Source organism: Pituophis catenifer, unplaced genomic scaffold (assembly GCF_029215685.1).
Source record: "Pituophis catenifer annectens isolate HBS135680 unplaced genomic scaffold, rPitCat1.0.hap2 SCAF_3, whole genome shotgun sequence".
Taxonomy (NCBI): Eukaryota; Metazoa; Chordata; class Lepidosauria; order Squamata; family Colubridae; genus Pituophis; species Pituophis catenifer.
Window position 1 is genome coordinate 150,945,443 of NW_027256883.1, and position 23,171 is coordinate 150,968,613.

The following is a 23,171-nucleotide window of genomic DNA, read 5'->3' on the forward strand; positions in this document are numbered from 1 at the left end:
GGGAGAGAAAGAGGAAGGAAGGAAGGAGGGAGGGAGGGAGGGAGGGAGGGGGTAGGGAGAGTGAGGGAGCTCTATCTCAGAGCTAGCCCTTTTGACAGGTGAACCTAATCTGGCTCTACAGACAGCCCCAGGGTTTAGACGGGGAGGAGCCGATTCCTGAGCTCAGGTGCGATTCTTCTGCATCGACGCTCCTCCTCCTCTGCCGGCTTTCTTTCGGCAGTTCGGGATAGAGGAAGTTAGCCAGGCTCCTTTCCTTAGAGCCACGGCATGGGCTGCTTGGGAGGAGTGGAGCCGGCTTGGGAAGGAGTACGACAAAAAGAGGGAAAATATGGACATGGTAACTCTTCTGGCCAGAGGTTGGGTTTGCGGGTCTGGGGACTAAACAACTCTTCAGCGGCTTGCAGCTGGTTAAGGATCGCTGCCACGCGCAGCAGGAAAGCGGGCTTGGGGGTTTTTTGGGGAGGGGGGGGTAGGATGGAGTAGACCGGGCCCAGACTGCTTTGGAGAGGAGGAGGGTAACTATACTTTGGATTGGTTTCTAGAGCAAGGCATTATTGTCTAGAGCAAAGCACAGGGTCTGGATCGGGGCCATAGCTGTGCTTTGGATTTTCTGGAGCCTTTCCTTGCTTTCGGTGCTGGAGTTTATTTTGCGGGTTCACGTTTCTGAAGTGAACTTTATCCATCCGCACACGTGGCTTGTCTGTAAACATTCCTTACAACAGAAGGGGGGAAATGCTTCCCCTTCCTTCTAGATGGCTTCTCTTTACAATCTACTTCTACTTGCAGTCTTTTTATGTAAGGCTGAAAAAAATATATATGGCTAAACCTTGAAATGTAGCAAAGAGTTACAGCTGACCGTCACTCTCTACTGCTACCTTTCCAAAAGTTGTTTGAATTTTGTGACCAATTCCATTTTAATTTTGCCTAACAGTCACTGGACAAGACTGTGCCATTTTTTAAAAAAATATTATTTTGAAGCTAAAATTACACAAAGTAAGATCCATTGAAGAATGGAGCTGCTTCTGAGAGACTAGATTGTACTAATAATCTAAGACCCTTGAGATAGTTGGCATCTACATTTGAAATTGTTCTGTTTATTTTTAATTGTGAAACTACCTGAATAATGGCTTCTTTTGTTTTTTTCCTCCTTCCTTTTGCATTTTTTGAGAACCTGTGGGTGGATTAGTGGGGAAAACCTGCATGAGTAGATACTTCCTGGGTACAGTGTGTGTCAGTCTAGTTGTAGTCCCTGATGCATGTGGCAACATGTGCCTCTTAAGGTCAGAGTATTTTACTACTTTGAAATAAATGAGTCTCCGAGCATGTTCCTCTTTAGATTTAGAAAATTAATTCTAGATTCTTAAAGTGCAACTGTAGTGACTCTACCCTTGCAAACCTTTGGCAGTATTGCTCTGTTCTTGTCCTTACTCTCACCCAAAATCTCTTAGAAAATTCCTTGGACAAAAAGATCTGATTTTCTGCACTGAAGAACTGCTACAGAGAAGAAAGGAACAACCTATTCTCCGAAGCACCTAAGGGCAGGATAAGAAATAACAGTTGGAAACTTACCAAAGAAAGACCCAGCCTAGAACTAAGGAAAAATTTCCTGACAGCGAGAACAAATAATCAGCAAAACAGCTTGCCTCCAGAAGTTGTGGGTGCTCCATTTACTGGAGGTTTTTAAGAAGAGATTGGATAGTTATTTGTCCAGAATGGTATATAGGGTCTCCTGCTTGAGCGAGAAGTTGGGCTAGAAGACCTCTAAGGCCCCTTCCAACTCTGTTACTATTACATGATAATTCCCACTCATCCTGCCGTAATGTTCATAGACTTATTGTAAGCTTAATTAAAAATTGGAGAGAAAAATCGCTTGTATTGTTTCTATTTTAATAATAAAACTTGCTTTTTATTGCTTTTTTACGCAATAAAAAACTTCTAATAATTTTTTTAAAGAACAAACAATTCCAACCCTTGTGTTTGTTGTTAGAACATAAGTGACACATGTATCTTTAGATTGGGGTGTCAAACTCATGTCACGGCAGCGTCTCATGACGTATCAGGACTTTTTTCCCCTTTGCTAAACCGGGCGTGGGCGTGGCCAGCGCGTAACAGATCTGGCCCGCGGGCTGGGAGTTTGACAGTCGTGCTCTAGATTTTAGTAATATATTTGTACCAACCCATAGTACTGTTAAATATCATACGGTTATACTGATGCGTAAGGTGGATTATGTCGCAACTATAGTAGCTTGTAAACTACAGTTTATAGCTTTATGATAGTCATAAACATTGGTCATCTATTGGAGTCCGGTATTTTGAAAAATTCTAGATGCATTATATACTACAGGAATTCCTGGTTTGTTGAGTGAAGTGTTACATTAACACTGAACTTGAGGGCATTTATTTCAGAAGTATTTGCATATGGAAAGGATTTCTAATTAGTAAAAAAGTGCTTTTTCTCTCTTTCTCCTCCATTGTGAATTGCTCTCTTTTTCTCTCGTAGTTAGAAAGGTAGTAAGTGAAGAATTGTTAGGCCTTATCAAACTTGATTTGGAGTAGGAAAGAAAGAAACTTTCCCCCCAGAATCTTGCCTTAGGATATCCTGCCTCTAAAAATTAAGTTTTAACAAGATGCCATAACAAGTGGTTAAGGTACCAGGCTAGAAAGCGGGAAATCGTGAGTTCAAATCCCATTTTAGCTATGAAAGCCAGTTAGGCTGCTTTGTGCCAGTCCCTCTGTCTCAGCCCAACACAACTCACAGCATTGTAGTTGTGGGGAAAATAGGAGATGGATGTTGTGTTGGATATATTTGCCACTTTGAGTTATTTGTAAAAATAATAAAGGTGGGAAACAGATTTGTTAAAAAGAAAGGATCAGAGTAGATTGTAAGGGAAAAAAAGAAGGATTTGTAAATTCTCCCAGTTCTGATGGGAGTATAGCGAATGATCTGTTGTGTGTATGTTGTGCCACTGCAGAATCCCTGGTTTTGTCAGAGCTACATTCAAATTCCAGCATGCTGTGCTGTGCTTCATGGATGAGCCGTGGCACCTGTGGTGCTCTTTAGAAACCGAGGCATCTCTTCTGGATCCAGCTCTGTTGTTTCAGCTGTGTTTTAACTCATAATACCATAATTCTTCTCAGGAATACAGTCCTTCTGGGATGCCTTGTTGCAATGTTGTGACCTGGCAAAGGCTTCTGTTTTCGTTGGGCCATCTCTGAGTACCATCTAAGAGCATTCAGAAATAGAGGAGCACCTGGTTTTCAATAAAGAACCATAAACATTGCTGAGCGTTTGGGCTGTTTTTTGTTCTTTAAAAAGCATGCAGATATTGTGCCCATGCTGCAGACACAATGCTGTTTATTTAATCTTCGCTGCCATTGGTTATAGCCATAACTCTGCGTGGTGTTTTAGATGAAGATCAGTGGGTTTCATTTGTCTTTCTTGTATGGCAGTGTTAATTGCAGATAGATTCCAGTTTCAACTAGAGTCTTTGGCATGGCTGGCTGCATCGTGCAGCTGGCTGCTCTAGTACAATCAGAACAACTGAAGTATCCCTTGGATGCTTTACATCACACTGTTTAATGTGGAAACACTGGCGTTGACTACGAGAGGTTATTCAGAGGAGACTATTTGGTATTTAATAAGTTGGATGCAATTATACAAAATTCAATAACATCTCAGGACAAGGCTCAATTGTGTTGCTTTCTCATTAAAGACATCAGCATGTTTCTTTTCAGCATAATGGAACGTCTGTCTAGGGTTGTCTTGTTTCCCCGGATTTTCTAATCTCTGATCTATTTCAGGATAAAACCAGTTAACATACATGTTCCTTGTGCTAAGCGAGTCCATTAAATTCATCAGGTGGTTCAAACTAGTACCACCCTCTTCCTCATTGTGGTGGCCTCCAAATTTGCAAGGTGTGTAATTCCGAGAATTTGTTGTCTGTCATTCCCAGAATTGTTGTCCGTTCTTTGAAAGGTTGTTCTAGCATATCTGGAGGGCCTTTTTAAAACAGGAAGAAATAAATGGTTACAGAGAGGCCCTGAACCGTGATTTCTGGGAGTTGATTTCTGGGGCCAAAAGTTATGATTGCAAAAAGTGCTGTGTTATTTTAAGTGTTTCCCCCCCTTCCATCTCATCTCCACCCCTACCACACAACATTAAATTGTGTCTAGTTTCCAGCCAATTAATGGCAAGAATTAGAGAGAAAAGCAAGAGCAGTTGTCATTAAGATAGATTTGATTTAGAGTTCTCCATGGGCAAATTATCAGGAACTTTCCAGATTAACCCTAATGAGAATGGCTAATGGAAAGTAGGAAATACAGTCCAGGAGTTATGGAGGTTACCAGATTAACTACTTCTGGAGTAATCCAATGAAAAATCTCTTCTTACTAATAGTAGGTAGTTGGACATAATTTCCTCACTACAAGGATTTCGGTCTTCCCTTGTGCTTCTATTCAGCTTTTGTTATTTATATCAGTATTAGCTCCAATATGCTAATGATTAAACTATTACTGTGATACAATGGATATTCAGAGGAGGCCTGGAAAGATTTTAATTTAGTTCCAGCCGGAGTTACATTTTCACCAGGCACTAATTCACTGGTAGCTCTGCAACTGGCAATTACCTTTTCTCTTTTTTGTCTATTTTAGGAAAAGCCCAGAGACTTTGGCAGTCTTCGAGCAATGTTTCAAAATGATTCCAATTTTTCCAATATGCTCCTGGAGTCTGCAAAGAAGCCTCCTGCCAAATTCAGTCCACGGCAAAATACTGGTGGCTCATCTGTGTCTCTTCCCACACCAAAACCCTTGCACCGAAGGCAGGTTCCAGATCCTGAACAGCAAGCCAAGCAGTTCAGCTACACGTCACAGAAATTTGAAATCAGTCAAGTCAAGCCTATGGTATTCCCAAAGGTCAAGCTCAAAGATAGGAAAGACTCAAACCTCTCTGGAGCCATTTGCAAGCCACCTTCATCGGGGGAAGAATCACAGAAACCGCATCCAAGATCTTGTCTTTCTCCTCAAGGGTCTGAAGGAGCAAGCAGTTCTTTTTGCAACACACTGCACATTTGGGAAAGTGCTTCAGCACAAGGTGACCAGAAATGTGGTGCAACACCACCACAGTGTACAATCAGGACAACTTCTCTTTCCCACCCACAAGTTGTTAATGTTGCGATTTCGACAGAGGATAAAGCAAAAATAGCTGGACTTAAGCAAGGGATGGTCCTTGATGCCTGTAAGCCTCCATCCCAGGTACACAATGAATTTGTTCCTACAACTTCACCTCCGGTTCCTCCAAGAAGTCATACAAGCTTAAATAAAGTGGTTGCTGGTTTTTCTCCAAGTAGTTTGAACAATCCGAACAGTCTAAGCAAGGCCTCAAATGGTAAATATATTTAATATTTTTTTCCTCATGTTAAGCCAGTTATATTTGCTTCAAATAGGTCTAAGAACAATTATAGCCAAAGCACAGACAAAAAGTGGTTACAAAAAGTGATTTGCAGCTGTTTCCAGCCTTTAGAAGTAACATATATCCATCGGTGATAACTGATTTGTTGAGGTTGTAAACTGGGGTTAGTACAGATCGTTTTCCTTTTATATTATTTAAGAAATCTTGGAAATTGAAAATGTTTGGGTCATGCTTGTCTCACTATTTACAACTGTGGAAGAGTCCAATGCAAATAGGTTCTGTTGAGTTTACTTCTATTATGAAACTATTAAAATATATAGTCACTCTTAACAAAATTGGGGAATGGCCAGTAATATTTTATTGGCTATAAGGCTTGGTGTTAATGTTTGGGTGGTGATGGAGAGTTGTGGTAGATAAAAGTCCATATCACACCAGCCATCAAAGAAGGTACTCCCCTCCTTTATTAGAATGACAATTCTTAAACTAACATAAGCTTAACTTCTCTTTGGGGACATTTGAGAGGCAAAATATCATAAAGCTTTTTCCAACACTTCGTCAAATCAACTTGATACATAGGCTCTGACAACGGGACAGCTACTAGAACAGCGAACTCCATGCCTTGTTTCACAGACTGTAGCTTAATACTTGTAGGAGACGGATAAAGATTAAGCTTTCTGACTGTGTTATTTCTCTATTGTTTGATTAAAGCCTTGAAGTGATGGCACCCAACTAGTTACTAATCAGCGTATGTTCTTCATAAATATTAAGCAATGTGCTTGCTCTTATAGTAACCAAAGACAAAAAAAAAAAAAAAAATGGTGGCTCCCCAGGCAGAACATGCTGTTGTGGCTGCTGAAATGAATTTTTGCAAACTCAGGAGGAGAAACCTACCATTGGGAATCTCTGACTTTGACAGTCTTCACAAAATCCAGGACCAAAGCCAACACTGAAGAAGATTAATATTTAATTGATTTTATTTTTTTCCCGGAAAAAAGTTGCCTTACAGGAACTTATTATTAAGTGGCAATTTTGCCAACTTACAATGAATGCAGGTGATTCATACAATAAGATTTTGAATGTAGCTTCCAGGATTTTCTCCCAACTGACCTTTCTAGGTGGCTCTTCAGTGCTGAGTCACAGGGTGGTTTTTTTTTTTTTCATTTTTTATGAGTCTAGCATACACTTTAACTGTCATAAAATAACATAAACAAGTTTTGCAAGATCATACGCATCCCATCTTATCACTGCTTATTTTCCAGTCTGCGTGCTGGAGAGATACATCATCACATCCTCTTATACATTTTTCTCAACAAAAGAATATTGAGAAACTGAGTTGATTTTATAAGGTGGCATACAGGTTCTTAAAATCAGTAACTCCATAGCTGTCATTAAGGTGACCAACTTTTTTACAATGAGGAGGACACAAATAAATTGAAGAAAAAAAATATCGTAAATAAAAGAAACGTGCGTGTGTGCCGTGTCGTGTTTTGGTAATAAGTAAACAAAGCCACTTGCGCGCAGCTCTCTCAAAACAATTCTCCTGTGTGGAGCGCATGCGTCTCATAATCATGTCTCGCCGCACTGTACCGAGCCTTGACGAATTGTCATGTCAAATACAAATATGTCACATCACACGCAACGGATTGGATCGGCATCGACCGAATACGGAGATTTACAGATTAGTCTTCAAATATTGAAAAGGAAAACATGTAGGAGGACACTTTTCGAGAGAGGACAGAACTTACAAAAGAAGGACTGTCCTCCCTAAAGGAGGACGATCAGTCACCTTACTGTCATGGCTTTTGGTTGCTGATGGCCTTATTCAACACAAAGTTGTCCAATATCCTTTGGTTGTGTGAAAAAGTAATGTCCCGACTTTCTATCCTATAGTTTCATTGAATGACTTTAGGTTTTATATTTATGACAACATCCACATACATTAAGAAATGTATTTGGCATCTTAAACAAATAACTGGGGGGGGGGGCAGTAATGATTTTATTAATTAAATTTATATGGTCTCACACAGTTTCACTGGATAGATGGATGGCCATGTAAGTTTCATAAATTAAAAGAAACTTCAACTATTTTGTCTGTTGTTTCAGTGCTGCCATGCCTTCCTCTCCCTTTTTTAATGAAAAAAGGCCTAAATTTGGATAAGTTGCTCTAGGCTTTGAATAATTAGGGTTGAACCATTCTCCTTTTTCAATTCCACAATATATAATATGCAAGACTGCATTTTTTTGCAGTCCCCAAGGCCATTACTTTTATTTGTTTACCACATTTATATTCCAAGTTTTCTCAGAGAAGTGACATAGACCAGGAAGCAGCTCATTAATTTTATCCCATAACAATTTAATATAGGTTGAACTGAGAAGGAACGACTGGTCCAAAGTCATCTAGGGATCACTCTCTGTCAATGGAGTCCCAAATCTGGGTCTCCCCATTAAGTCCAATGTATTTAAAATTACTTGCTTTGCTACAGGTTAAACAGCAGTATGATTTGCTGTCAGGTTTTTTGTTTTTTTTGTAGAAAAGTACAAGAATAAAAAAATTGAGTCGAGTCCTTTAAGGCCGATATACTTTAGCTACCCTTCCCTCACCAAAACATGAGTATCCTGTCCCGCTTTGCTTCAATGATATTTTTGCATTGCTGCTCACTCATTGCAGGATTCATCCATCAAATAAATAAATTTGGGGGGGGGGGGAAATGAAGTATGGTTCCTATGATCAAAATATTGCCCGTTCACTCTGTAACATTTGGATGAGTGGTTCTCCCCTTTCCTCCAAAATGCTAGGAACCAGAGTTTGGAGGACATTAAATGATACCTTGTTGGATTCTGTGGTACAGATGCTGCCAGTTCTGCAGCCAAAAGGCCAGTGCAGGCATACATTGGCACAGACCTTCCCTACATAACTTTTAAGAATAGGAAAGAAAGATGCCAGAACTAGAAGAAAACTATTCATTGTTTCATAAACATGCATTGTCTACTCCTCTTTCTTCAAATCTTAAGATTAATTCATTTCTTTGGTACAGAAAGATGTCCTGATGATGAAGATGCCAAGCTTCCAAAAATCAAGCTCCTTCCTTCTATCAAAGAACTTGGTCCTCCTCCAAAGAAGCCACCAAGACCTCCCAAGGTAGATCTTGGTGCCTTCCAGCAGAATTTTCCAGGTAGAGTATTTACTTGGTGGCATTGCAAAGAAATGGTTACTAGGTGCCAAGAACTGCAGTTATTTCTAATAGAGTGAGGTACTTATTTCAACGTATCCTGATAGCTATTGAACAATAAGTTCATTTGGGGTTACTTTTCTTTTGTCCCACAATTCAGTAAGTGATGTTCGCTGCTATTCTAAGGCGTTCCCCATCTCTCATATTCTTCAGTCTGACATGTCCTGCATCACCGTGGCTCTCTGCACTAATTGACATCAAGTTTCAATGAGTGACAAATATCACTCACTTTTAACTCCTTTGAATCCATGCTTTTATTTATTTTTATTAAATTTATATGCTATCCATCTTATGATCAAGCAGCTCTGATATATATAATGAAACTTCTCCCTGAATATTTTTCTCATGGTCTTCTCCAATATTAACCTAATAATTAGTCCAAAGTTTGGGATAAGTTTATGGAAACCCAGAGACCTCTGGAACTCCTCTGAGAATGGATCTATTCAAGCACTATCTGATGAATTTAACTTCTCTGTTATATTGTATGGTTCCAGTAATTGTTTCCTTTAAATGTTTCTTTTCAGATACTCCAGATGATGCATACTTGACTCCCGAAATGTAAGTAAATATACCTTTACTTTACTGCCTAGGAATTCATTTCAGGTTGCCTTTATTTATCTTGCCTGTGGTATCAGGTTTCTGTAAATAGCAGTGCCAAGCTGCTTTTTGTAAAATAAAATAAGTGTTTTGGGCATACACATATGCCATCTTAAAAATGAGATTCAGAAACTGTCTTTGTATATATGTGTCCTATCCTCAGTTTTGTATTTATGTATGCAACAGCTAGTAGTTTGGCAGAGAAAAAAGAAGTTAAGGTGAACAGAGAAAATTTGTAAACATCTCATAAAATCCCTTCATTACTGGCTTTCTTGGGTGAACATGATTACAGCAGTGTTCTTTGCATTACAAATAAAACAAAACAGAATAAATTTATGGGTGCTATATTTCTGCTTTATAAACCATACTGTAATTGAAAAGATTTGCTTCAGGAAATATACCTAGTGTTTTTACCTTTTATTACCTTTTGCCAAAATCATTAATGCAAAGCATTGTTATGAACTACTATCACTCATTTCCCTGCTCACTGCGGAGATCTTTACAAGTGGAGCAATCCATCAGTCACAATTAGCTTTTTTGACTTCCATCATAATTTTTAGCAGCAGACTCCAATGCAATGCTGTGGAATATTTGTAGGTTTGACTGGGAAGTAGCAAATCTGTATCGCAATCTAATCTATTTCATAGGCTAGACCAGTAATGGTTAACCTTTTTGGTGCTGAGTGCCCAAAGTGGGTGCGCGTGTGCCCGAACTCCCAAAATGCAATACAAGTGCCCCCCTGTGCATGCGCCCAACCCCACACATGCATGCACATCCCCCACACATGTGCCCCGGTCCCCGCGCCCCATTTTGGCTTCTCGGTTGGTGCAGGTGGCTTTCCAGGCCCAAAACAGGGTGCAGGGGGCCTCATGCAGCACCCCTGTGCCCCGTTTTGGGCCTGGAAAGCCTCCTGCACCAACCTGCACCCTCCTGTGAACGCACCCTGCCCCTCTGCGCATGCGCGGCAGAGACCTGAAGACCAGTTGGCTGGTGGGAGGCGCGTGCACATACGTAGTGGAGCTGGGCTGGGGCGACGGCTAGTGTACCTACAGAAAGGGCTCTGCGTGCTACCTGTAGCACACATGGGGCTAGACTCTAGAGCAGTGTTTCCCAACTTCATTCCCATTCAATTCTGGGAGTTGAAGTCCAGACATTTTAAAATGGCTACCGTTGGGAAACACGGCTCTAGAGCTTCCTCCCTTCCTGCTTTATACTCAGGAGAAAAGCAAAGCAACATTGGCTACATTGTCTTGGAAGAAAGGCTGAATGGAAGTGTAATACACAAATCATCACTAATCGGGCTTAAACCAGGGATACAAATATTTTTATAGACAACATTGAAAATGGTAATGCAGATATTTGGCAAAGTATTTCCTTGTTATGTGTTTTTTTCCTAAATATTACAACATCACTACTTCTATTTGGACTTAATGCCTTTGTATCAAGTTATCTGTGAACACGAAGTTCGCATGTTCTGGGGATCTAAAATAATGTGCTTTTCTTTTCTCTCTCTCTCCAAGAGAAATTGCTCCCTCTTTTTCTTCATGGTCTCTGGCTTGAAATTTCTGAAGTTCTATAAACCGAAGATTGCAAATACTTGCATCTGCTTGATCAAAAAATGCTTAAGCCATAGGTGTCAGTGAATTTCAACAGCAGATGTGGATTTTAATTACAGTTGTTTGCATGTCTGGAAAGAACGTGGGTTAAGGTATCTATGTTGTCTGGTAGGTTCTATTTAGACAGCTTTTGGAACATGGCTAGGGTTTCTGGATCTTTCTTGCTAAAAACGTACAGTATGTCCCTTGGGTATTTGGTACTGTGATAAGCAGACAAATGTGTCAGGACCAATTAAGACTGCTCTTATCGGTGTAGCAAGATGTGTATTCTAAGCTGATGAGTAAACTTTAGAAAGATGATTTAACTGCAGGAAGCTATTGTTTGTGTAAGGCTGAGCAGCAACTGTTCCAGTGTTGGTTGGATGAGCAAGAGTCACTTCCAAGTCACGTTTTAGCAGTTAATCACTTTTTCTAGATGTACAAATGACATCTTTTGGGTTTGTTTGTTTAGGTAGCACTCTCAATTTATACTTCAGCTTTATAATTACCTTGTTTCCCTGAAAATAAGACCTAACTGGAAAATAAGTCCTAGCATGATTTTTCAGGATGCTCGTAATATAAGGCCTATCCCCCAAAATAAACCCCAGTTAAAATTGTCAGACAGATAATGCATTTAGTACTGTATTTTCCACAAAATAAGACCTAAACAGAAAATAAGCCCTAATGCATCTTTTGGAGCAAAAAATAATATAAGAACTGGTCTTATTTTGGGGAAAACACAGTATAATAAAAAATACATTTTGAAGCAAACTGTTGAATATTGGATGGTTGATTACCATTTCTTGTGGTATTTGATTGTACATCTAGTGTCCTGGAAAGGACACTAGATGTATACTGGAAAGTGTCCAGTCCACTTTGATATATCTTGGGTACATTATAATGTTTAATAAGAGTAAGAATCATTTGGTCATGCTCATCTAGCAATAAATTCGGGAAATCCTTAATTTATGACCATAATTAAGCCCGAAATTTCTATTCCTAAACAAAATAGTTGTTACTTTTTGTTCCATTTTCCGACCTTTCTTGCCACAGTTATTAAGTGAATCACTGCAGTTAAGCAGTTAAGTTAGTTACATGATTGTTAAGTGTATCTGGTTTCCCCATTGACTGCTTGTCAGGAGATCACAAAAGGTGATCACATGACTCTGAGACACCGCAACCATCATAAATACGAACTAGTTGCAAAGCAGCCCAATTTTGATCACATGCTTGTGGGGATGCTGCAGTGATCATAAGTTTGAAAACAGTCATAAGTCACTTTTTTCAGTGCTGTTGTAACTTTGAATGGACACCTAATTAATGGTTGTAAATTGCTAGCTATATATTCTTGTAGATGGATAAAATGTCATTCAGGTTTTTATAGTATAGTATAGCCTTTATTGTCATTGTACATCATATATACAATGAAATGGGTTTAGCCTTCTGGTGCAATCCATGCTCCACTATAACACCAGAAGCTCAAAGTCGCAGCATCTACGCATGCCGCCATCTTGGATTTAACTCCCTATGCTGACTATTAGATTTTGGGGGGAATTTCTTTTTGGGATTTTTTGTCTGTATGTGCCTTTGAGTCACTAATCTTTCTTGGCAAGATTTCAAATTGGTTTGCCATTGCCTCCATGCTAGGACTGAGAGACAGTGACTGGGCCAAAGACAACCCAACTGGGTTCATGCCTAAGACAGGGCTAGAATTTAAGGTCTCCTGGTTTCTGGTCTAGTGCCTTAATCCCTATACCAAATTGCCTCTGTAGTTGCTGGGTATTAAATAGACATGATATTGAGTATTAAGTGATTTATAGAACATAGAACATTTATGTATTTGTTCAAGTTAATTTAATTTCGTTTTAATGTATTTTAATATTTGTATTGTGTGTTTTTAATTTTGGCTGTTCACCGCCCCGAGTCCTTCGGGAGAGGGGGCGGTATAAAAATTTAATAAATAAATAAATAAATAAATTGTTTAAAACACTTCATTAAATTCTATATGATCTGTTCCTGATTGGTTAGCATGTGTTGACCACATACAATTATTGTTTAGGATCTGGATAGCTCAGCATCACTCATTCAACTAGATGGATTTGGCATTCTCAGTTGTGAATTCCATGATTCTCTTGAACTGATCCCCAAAGAATCTATTGAATTATTAATTAATTGCTATCCACCTGTGTCCAGGTGCTTCATATTTTGCATAAAGTTTTTGCAACTCATTGTAAAAAGACGTTTATCATTTCAATTTGTATAATCAGATGAGTTTCATTCAAATCAATGATTTGATTTGTATTTCCAAAGCTAATGGTCCAATCAAGTTAATTTAAGTATCTGAATAAAACTGTTGAATTGAGTTATTCCTATTATTTTGGTTATAGGAAGAAAGTTGTGTTTCCGTATGCAGAAGACCATTGATGCTTGGTTTCTCTTTGGAAGGATTTGGTTTGACAGTTTGATTCCAAATTATTTGATTTGGAAAGTTGATTTTACATTTGATCAAATTTCCTTTTAATTGGATTTCTGAACTGATTGTCTGCATGGCCCTAATAAGCACTATACTTTCATTCTTGCAAAAAATACTTGAAAATGTGGAATATTATTTTCCGTGTTCTTTTTTAGGATTCTCAGTGTTGCAGAATTTACAGAGAGTTGATCAAACAGCAGTAGAGGTCCTGTTGTGTTGCTACCTTACTTTTATAAGTTTCCATGCAACATTGAAAAGCAGTACATCATATAAAACACTCCCAAGATTTCTTGGCTAGTAGAACCATCTGTAAACTTCCTATTGAGGAAGAGAAACAGGACTGATTCCAGTCAATATACTGTACATCTCTGGGATGAAGAACTCAAAAATATCCAGACACTTTTATTGTTTTCTAAGTTCTTTTTCAGAAAAGGATAATGGTATGGCCTCTTCCTTTATTTTCAGTACTGAACTGGAAGATTTGAACACCTATGAAGAAACCATATATTACCAGGAACAGCAAGAGAACTGCCCTAATCCTGCTCAACGGCCTATACACTGTGAGTTTTAACTGTTGTTTCATTGATGCAGATTATATGGGTGTACATTGCTCATTAGATGTGCAGCTACTCCCAAGGTTTATTAGCTTGCAACATGAGGGGATTTGGTGATTAACACTGTGGCAGAAGTAATACTTTGAGAATTTAAGTAGCAGAGGTGAGAAATTAGTCGACGGTTAACATTTTAAATCTAACAGAAGAGAATATACATAGCTCAGGATTGAACTATCGAATCCTGGCTGTTGTTTGTAATAGATGTTTCATTACCCGATTTGGTAATATCAGTGCATTTAGATACTAACTGAAATCATCAGTGCACTGTAATTTTGGCTTTTATATTCTGTGTTAGGTTTCAGTACATTTATCAAGCTTTTCTCTATTTTTTCTTTTCTTTTTGTACTATTTAACTTCAAACTCTTTTTTAAAAACTCTTTTAACTATGTGCCTCTGAAAAGAGGTGATCTTTCATTGACTTTTCTCACACATGTTTTTCATTTTTAAGATTTGGATGGGGATAGAATTAAGATGACTTCTAATTGTATCAGTAGTTCATGAAATCTTGCAGTTTTAGTTTTAAAAAAATATTAGCTTGGGTTCATTTTGTTTAGTTGGTTGGAAAAGGTAGGTTATATAGCAATCTATCTGTAACTTCTTACTATGGTTAGCAGTTTTATCAAAGTAGTTGAAATAAACTGTAAAGTGGAATGTACTAATTTCTACTAAACCTTGATTCTAGCTTTCAAGTCTTTGAAAAAGGAAGATACTAAGGTATGTGCTCTCAATCTAGTTTGATGAAATAATTAGAGGTAGAGAAGAAAAAGAGAACAACGGATCAGCACTTGGCTTGCTGTAGAAATATCCATCTTTATGGAGCTCATCCCTCTAGTTTAGGGGTGCGCAATTAATGGCCCCTTTATGACCTGTAGATTTCAAATCTCGGAATTCCTGAGCCAGCTGATTAAAGAATTCTGGGAATTGAAGTCCACAGGTCATAAAGGGGCCATTAATTGTCCACCACTACTCTAACTAACTAACTAAAGGAAACTTATTGTCTCTTGTGTGTTTATAGCTAGGACCTAGATAGTAGATGATTAATATTAAAATAGAAATGCATTGAATTTCAGCATTCTGGAATTGGTGGGTTTTTGTTTTGTTTTTTTAACCTCAGGACAAATTACTTTTTGTTATGCTAAAATTTTATATCACATTTAGAATAATACACACAAGGCAATATTTTACAAATTATAGCTAATTACTGACTTTTTTTCAACATAGCAATTTCATTATTTAAATTGGATGAACCTAGTCCTAACGTCAAGCAATTGTGATGATAATGTAATGTTATTGGCTTCATTTATCCATTGTGTTGCAGGTTACAAGTATATAACCAAAAGTATATAATATAAACACAATCTAAATATGTTAAATTTAATTTGTTGATAGAACTGAAAGTATGTTGAACAAACAAGTCAATTCTCAACCAATTTTCCTAGTAAACTAATTAATTTTCTTCAAATGTTCCATATGAGAATAATATAAACTGAAGCATCTGGCAAGCATACAAGCTTTAAAATGAGTTATTTTTCATGCAGGTTATTTCTCCCATAACTTTTGTGTCAGCCTACTTTTCCTTGTGCTTCAAAGATTGCTTTGGAAGATTAGCAAATGTTTGAAATGACAACCCATTTGGTGTCATGGATTAAATTCAGGAAGGAAAATTTGCTTGTGTATGTTTATCTGCATGCTTTGGAAACTTTGATTAGTGTCTTTTGGATTCAAGCCACATTTCACTAAAAGGACATGGAACATAGATGCAGACCGAGATATTCCTTAAAACAATGTCCAGGTCAACAAAACTATTATTTTGTGACTAATCTGTGAAAACTAAAGCACTCTTTGTTTTGCTACAAATAGGTTGAAGAAATATTAAGCCAGGAATATTTATGTACTACTTATTGCCCTATGTGTTGGGTTTTTTTTTAAAAAAAGTTTTTAATACAAGGATTAAATTATGCAGCTGTAAAAATGAACATGGTATTTGAAGAAGGAACAGTTTGATATTCTGAATAGCAAACAGCTTCTAGTCGAGAATCTTACGGATTTCATTGGTCTTGTGTTATTAGTCTCAGTCTCTTGAAATTGCTAGTCCAATTATCTACAGTGTTGGGTATCCTCAAAGTATGATCTTCAGAATATCTAATATTTGTTGCTACCAATTATTTTTCTGAATTAGTAAATGGGCAATTCTTAATGTTGAGTTTCCGATTGGATTATATGTGCACAAACTGTCTTGTAAAAGGCGATATGTCTTTCTTGAAAACCCTGCAGTGCTGCGGCCCATTCTACTCACAGATGTTACAGGAGATCTTTTAATTGGGAAAATTGAATAATTGCTAATATTGAATATGTAAAATGGCTGAATTTTACACTTGAATTTTCTACTCACCTAATGTAATATTGTCTTCTCCTGGTTTTGGCTTGGGAAAGAAATAGGACATGCATTTCCCCTTTACTTAAAAGTTCATTGAAATTTACTGGTAAGAATTCGGCTTGGGGAATGTTTTCTTATGATGAAACATATAGATAGTGCAAGATGGAGACAAATTAAACAGATTTGGGCCTGGATGATGCCTGATCAGAAATAATTCAGTACTTTATTTAATCTGCTTTGATTTGTATGGTAGAAGAGGTGCTCTGTGCCACATCATGGATTTAGCAAGGAATGTTGTGAAAGGGCTCTAACCAAGCAATGTAATGTGTGCTAACAGATTTGCAGTCCCAGAAGTATATTCATGAAACCCCGAATCAGAGGGAATGAGAAGAACATGCCCCAAGAGGAAACAAATCAGTGTTTCTCTGGAGAAGGATTGGCAAAGGATGGAGATTGTGAGTAAATGCAGGTTGATGTTGCTGCTGCTTTACTCTGAATTAAGTGACACATACTCCTTTATACCTCTCCATACGTAACATCTCTTGATAAGATGTCCTTTGTATCTCTTGACTTCTTGCCAAGGATTGAAGAATTGATGTTTGTATATCTAGGTTGAGAGACGAGGGACAATTGGAAGAGCTGGTGTACAGTAATGATGATTTATGGAATATGCTTAAGAAAAGCTTGGTACTGTATTATTTTATAGCAGTGTTTCTCAGCCTAAATAACTTGAAGATGTGTGAACTTCAATTCTCAGAATTCCCAAGCCAGCCTGGTTTCTGTGACTGTAAGTGCAATTTTAAAGTCCATGGACAATGTAGAAGGACAATCACGGCAAAAAGTTTTGACTGCTTTTTCCTTAATGGTATATTTTGGAGAAACATGCATCAAAAAGCCAGTGCAGTTTTCATAGCTTTCTCTTCTTGGATCTTCAGAATGCATGTTGCAGTTTCAGCATTTAGGCAGATTAAATATTTCATATATGTTCAGGAGAGTTTGAAACAAGAATTCTACTCCAGTTTCAGATGATTATGTATGCCTGGAATCTTTAAGAACAGATGAAGGGAAATGGAACCCAGATCTAAGAACTGCTACGTTGGAGCAAACTGCAGAGGAATTGTATGATGATGTGGAAGGAATAGAGAGAGACCTGTAAGTGTTTCATAGACATTTAGAAAGTACATGTAGATTTAAGTATTTTTAAAAATTGTGACTCTTAACATTTCAAATGTATTTTTACACTACTTTGTTTAAATGTTATGTTGCAGACAATCCTCTGATGCCCACAGATCATTTGCTTTACATTCCAGTAAGTATAGAAATAACACTTCTTATAGAACAAAGTGGGGTTGAATATTTAACCACTGAAAGAATTTACGCAAAGGTAGTTTTAACTCTTGAAAAACCATCCAGATTCCTAGTGAATTCTCTGCACTACCCAACCATTGGAAAGAGTATGAAAATTGGAGTGTCTGTAGACCGGAAAAAATATGGCTTTATTTTTTTTTTCATGGCTGAGATCCCTTTTAGGAAAAAAATATCAAAAGCTTCTGAGTAGTGTGTCAGGGACCACACTCTCAAAGGTAAATGGGGTCAGGACAGTAGTTTAATTTAGATATGTTAGAATTCAGCTAATATGGTCAGATCCCATGTATTTAATAATGCCACACTTTTGTCACATGAAAAATGATAATTCATGGCAAAGTTTGTAAAGAAAAAATGTAAATATAAAAAATTAAAGTTTTAATTTTTACTTTACATTTTATAATGTCAGTATAATTGTAATGTAAGTCAAATAACATTCAATAAATCATTATTTAGATATATTGGTTATATAATTCATATTGACGATTTCCCTTTGACATGTTCAAGCTGTAGATTTGCCAATGGGAATCTGATAAATTTTCTAAAAGTAGAAGGACCACAGTACTTCTATGCTAGCTTATATTTAATATACATGTTCTTGTTTTGCAATTGTTATCCAGTGGTCTTCTGGGAAGTCACTGAATAACAAATAAAATCTAATAAATAAAATCTAATAAATAATAGTGCTCCATGGAGTGGGATCCCATGTTTGTCTGCTCTTTTTCATAGCCCAGAAAACTATTCTAGGAATAAAGATCCCCCTTTTTCTGTATATATAGAATTTATCTGAAGTTGTTAGACCTCAAAGCCTAAATAATATACTCTGTCATTTCTCAGTCTGAACTTTCCACTTTGCTCCTTAAACTAGCTTTGCTCTTGTCAGCAATGGAGAGATAATTAGTTGCTTCCTCCATTTTTTCCTTAGTATATTATTCATTTCTTTCTCCCTTGTATCAAAGGAAAGATATATGGATATCTTCCAACTCATCCTCATTTTGTTAGGTTAGGCTGATTGATAGCACCTGGCCCAAGATGTCTTGGTAAACCATTTGACTAAGCAGGTCATGCTTTTTACTGACAGTCTTATTTGAAGACACTTCATTTAAAATCCCTGGAGGCTGATATTGTACTGTCAAATTAAAAAAAAAATCACCCTTAGTGACACATTGACTTTCAAATGATAGTACTCATTCCACATGGTGTAGTTAAGTTATGGTCACTGAATTTTTAATGTTGATTTATGTGAATTTTCCTCATTAGGAGCAGTCATGGTTTTGAACTCGTCTCTCAGTTAATTTATAGACTCTCATTTATTGGTTTGTTTGTTTTATAGTATTGGTAACCGACCCCAATCCAAAAACTCTAGGTAGCATATGACAAAATGGATGTGTTTGTATAAATCATATTTGTTTTGTTTTTTAAAATCCAAACTAATACCTTGATCAATCATGAAATTTACTTGATTGTCGTAGTTGACTCACCATGTCAGAATATTTGAGAACTATTTTTTATTTTTTATTTTATTTTATTTTGAATTTGTATACCGCCCTTCTCCCTGAGGACTCAGGGCGATGAACAGCCAAGTAAAAACATCAAGTACAAATATTAAAATACAGTTAAATATATATATATATATATATATATATATATATATATATATATATATATATATATATATATATATAAATTTGGCCCAATTAAATAAAAACAATAAACAAAACACTTAAAAACACTTAAAAAATTAGGCCAGCCCGGCTTGCTGGAAAAGGAAGGTTTTAAGGGCACGGCGGAAGGCACTGAGGTCTTGGATTCTCCTTATCTCTGGAGGCAATTGATTCCAGAGGGTAGGTGCCCCCACAGAGAAGGCCCTCCCCCTGGGGGTCACCAGCCTGCACTGTTTGGCTGATGGCACCCCGAGGAGGCCATCTCTGTGGGAGCGCACGGGTCGATGGGAGGTCGTCGGTGGCAACAGGCGGTCTCGAAGATAGCTAGGCCCTATGCCATGGAGCGCTTTAAAGGTATTAGTTGAGTACCGAGAATATTTGAGTGCTGTAAAGCAGAGGTGGTATTCAGCAGGTTCTGACCAGTTCTGGAGAACTGGTAGTGGAAATTTTGAATAGTTCGGAGAACCGGTAAGTACCACCTCTGTCTGGCCTCGCCCCCATCTATTCTCTGCCTCCCAAGTCCCAGCTGATCGGGAGGAAATGGGGATTTTGCAGTAACCTTCCCCTGGAGTGGGGAGGGAATGGAGACTTTACAGTATCCTTCCTCTGCCATGCCCACCAAGCCACGCCCACCAAGCCACCCACCAAGCCATGCCATACCCATCAAGCCATGCCCACAGAACAGGTAGTAAAAAAAATTGAATCCCATCACTGCTGTAAAGGTAAAAATGAGATCACATTTGGGCTAAACTGAACTTCTTGGAAGAAAGACAGAATATGAATACAACAGAAAATAAAGCTCAGGAGTTAATTTGCATAAAAATATGAAATAATCTGTTGGTTAGATAGATTAATAATTCTTTGGGGTTAATCTTTTGTGTGATTTCTCTACCACATCCTTTCCTACAGGATTGGCTCAATTTGAGACAGTTATAGGATGCGATAAAAGCTACAAAGTTGTAGAATCTTAAAGCGTATTCTTTTGACGTATTTTTGAATAGAAAACGTGCTTGTTTTATTCCATCCTCCAATTCATAGTACTCTATATTTTATAATCTCTTTAAATTTGGAAGTCGGTTTTATTTAATTCAGGCACTACTTCTTGGATATTCCAAAAAGAGCTTAGTTAGGTTATTAATGAAGTGCAATAAATGGATGATGATAAAAAAAAAAATTAACCCTTTTGCTATATTTCCAAATGATGTCTTTTCTAATTATACTTTAAAATTACCAGCAACGGGTGGTTTAGCTACAAATATGGCTTTTTATTCTTTTATATTTCAGATGATACCTATGAAGAAACATATGAGGATATTCAAAGTGAAATTCAAAGTGAAGGTTATAATTCCTCCAAATCGGAGTGAGTATGAACTTTGGTTGTATGAACTTTGAGTCTTGGCATTTTTATATCCTGTACAATTTGTCCCTTTTTGCTATAGGCACAAAAAAAGGCTGTATTAGTGCTGTCTTCTTGGCAATGGTCAAATATGTTTACTGTGTTGCTAGAATTCCTTTTTGGAGTGTAGGAAATATTATGGAACCAATTGGAAGAAATCTTAGATATTATCCCATTCAACTCCCTGCTTGGGATAGGATCTACTATATCATCTCTGATAGATGCCTTTCCAGCCTCTATTTGAAGATCTCAGTAAGAATTCACCATTTAATACACGAGCCTCTTTGACTGGTTGGCTGTTTGTACAGTTAGAAAATTCCTCCTGATGCTTAGTAGCCATATTCTATGCACAGGTGGTCCTCAACTTTTGAGCCCAACATTTCTGTTACTAAGTGAGACGTTTGTTAAGCGAGTTTTGCCCCATTTTATGACCTTTCTTTCCAAGTTGTTAAGTGAATCACTGCAGTTGTTAAATTCGTAACATGATTGTTAAATGAATCTGGCTTCCTTATTGACTTTGCTTGTCAGAAGGTAGCAAAAGATGATCACTTTATCCCGGGATACTGCAACTGTCGTAAATATGAGTCAGTTGCCAAGTGTCTGAATTCTGATCACGTGACCATGGGGATGCTGCAAGGGTCGTAGGTGTGAAGAACGGTCATAAATCACTTTTTTCAGTGCCATTGTAACTTTGAATGGTCACTAAATGAGCTGTTGTACTAAATTGAGGATTAACCATATTACTTTAGAATATCAATTGGAACAGACTAGGCCAACATTTCCTGACTTGATACCCATCAAATTCATTGGATTAATTGCTTATAGTCTACAGGTAGTCCTATACTTACAACCACAATTGAGCCCAAAATTTCTGTTCTTAAGTGAGATATTTGTTAAGTGAGTTGTGTCCCATTTTACGACCTTTCTTGCCACAATTGTTAAGTGAATCACTGCAGTTGATAAGTGGGTAACCTGTTTGTTAAGTGAATCTGTCTTCCCCGTTGACTTTGCTTGTCAAAAGGTCACAAAAGGGGATCGCATGACATTGGGATACAGCAATGGTCATAAATATGAGCCAGTTGCCAAGCATCTGAATTTTGATCACATGATCATGGGGCTGCTAGAAATGTTGTAGTAAGTGTGAAAAATGGTCATAAGTCACTTTTTTTAGTGCCGTTGTAATTTGGACCGTCACTAAATGAACTACAGGACTATCTGTATTTAACCAGCAGAAAACCATCAACCCAATTTTGAGAGCCTAACATAGAGGACCCTAATACCAGAAATAATCCGCACTATCCTTCCCTATACTGGTGCCCTTGGGATAAATTGGAATTAACCCCTCTCCACCACTGCCAATCCCGCATGCCCCCGCCCCAATATCTTTATCTAACAACCAGTAGTTAAACTTACCTCAGAACTAACTTCCACCGTAAGAGCAAAATCAGAAACAGATGCTTTTAGTAATAATCTATCTTTTTTTCCCATCTTGCCCTCCCAGAATTTCTGGAAAAGGAATTATTCATTCCAGGAATTATAAAAGGTGGGTGTTCCTCAGAGTAAATAATGCTAGAATATAATTGGCTTCTTCTGACTTGTTTTCATGCCACACAGAGCATGGTTGACCATGCCTGGGAAGAATGAACTCTGTAGCAATCTGCCTTCTGCTTTTACATATGCGGGTTTTCTTTCAGGGTTATTCAGCCACTGAAGCACAAAGGAGCTGTTGAAATGGTCTTTGCTGTATGCTAGCCTGAACTCTTTTAGGAGTTGTCCGAGCACCGTCTGCCTCTGAACACTGATTCCACCTTTAGATTTATACGCTGTTTGTTTCTCTGTTTTTGTAAAGAAATTCTAGAAAAGCAGCAATTAAGGTTGGGGTGGTACCAGAGGTCACAAAATAGAGGCACATTCATCTATTGTCTTTTCCCAACTTTATGTTCATAAAGAAAGACAATGTATAAAACGTATATACAGTACCTTCACTTTGTTGTTTATTAATTTCTCTCTCTCTTTTCTTCTTCTAGAGATATCAAAATCGAAAAACTCAAAGGATTTGGAAAATTTTTCAAAGAAAAATTAAAAATAAAAAGCGCACACATGAAAGAGAGTTCCCGGTATGTAATGTATTATTCCAATAGTAGAGAATACAGGTAGTCCTCTATTTGCAACCACAATTGAGTCCAAAATTTCTGTTGTTAAATAAGACATTTGTTTAAGTGAGTTGTGTCCCATTTTACAGCTTTTCTTGCCACAGCTGTTAAGTGAATCACTGCAGTTAGTAACACGGTTGTTAAGTGAATCTGACTTCCCCATTGACTTTGCTTGTCAGAAGATTGCAAAAGGGGATCACATGACTTTTGGGACACAGCAACGGTCATAAGTGTGAACCAGTTGCCAAGCATCTGAATTTTGATCATATGATTATGATCAAGCTGCAAAAGTGGTAAGTG

The 23,171-nt window shown here is 37.7% G+C and overlaps 1 protein-coding gene across 1 annotated transcript in view; it reads left to right on the forward strand.

Annotated features, from left to right (window-relative positions):
* The first annotated feature begins 4,333 nt into the window (after positions 1 to 4,333).
* FYB2 (FYN binding protein 2) overlaps positions 4,334 to 23,171 on the forward strand; it is a 29,402-nt gene continuing 10,564 nt past the window's right edge. Inside the window, exons 1-11 of the mRNA XM_070941083.1 lie at positions 4,334 to 4,363; positions 4,651 to 5,383; positions 8,443 to 8,580; positions 9,162 to 9,195; positions 13,768 to 13,862; positions 14,599 to 14,630; positions 16,631 to 16,748; positions 17,313 to 17,445; positions 17,562 to 17,602; positions 20,607 to 20,682; positions 22,746 to 22,835. Coding sequence (XP_070797184.1) covers positions 4,334 to 4,363; positions 4,651 to 5,383; positions 8,443 to 8,580; positions 9,162 to 9,195; positions 13,768 to 13,862; positions 14,599 to 14,630; positions 16,631 to 16,748; positions 17,313 to 17,445; positions 17,562 to 17,602; positions 20,607 to 20,682; positions 22,746 to 22,835 — 1,520 coding nt within the window. The remainder of the gene's footprint in view (positions 4,364 to 4,650; positions 5,384 to 8,442; positions 8,581 to 9,161; positions 9,196 to 13,767; positions 13,863 to 14,598; positions 14,631 to 16,630; positions 16,749 to 17,312; positions 17,446 to 17,561; positions 17,603 to 20,606; positions 20,683 to 22,745; positions 22,836 to 23,171) is intronic.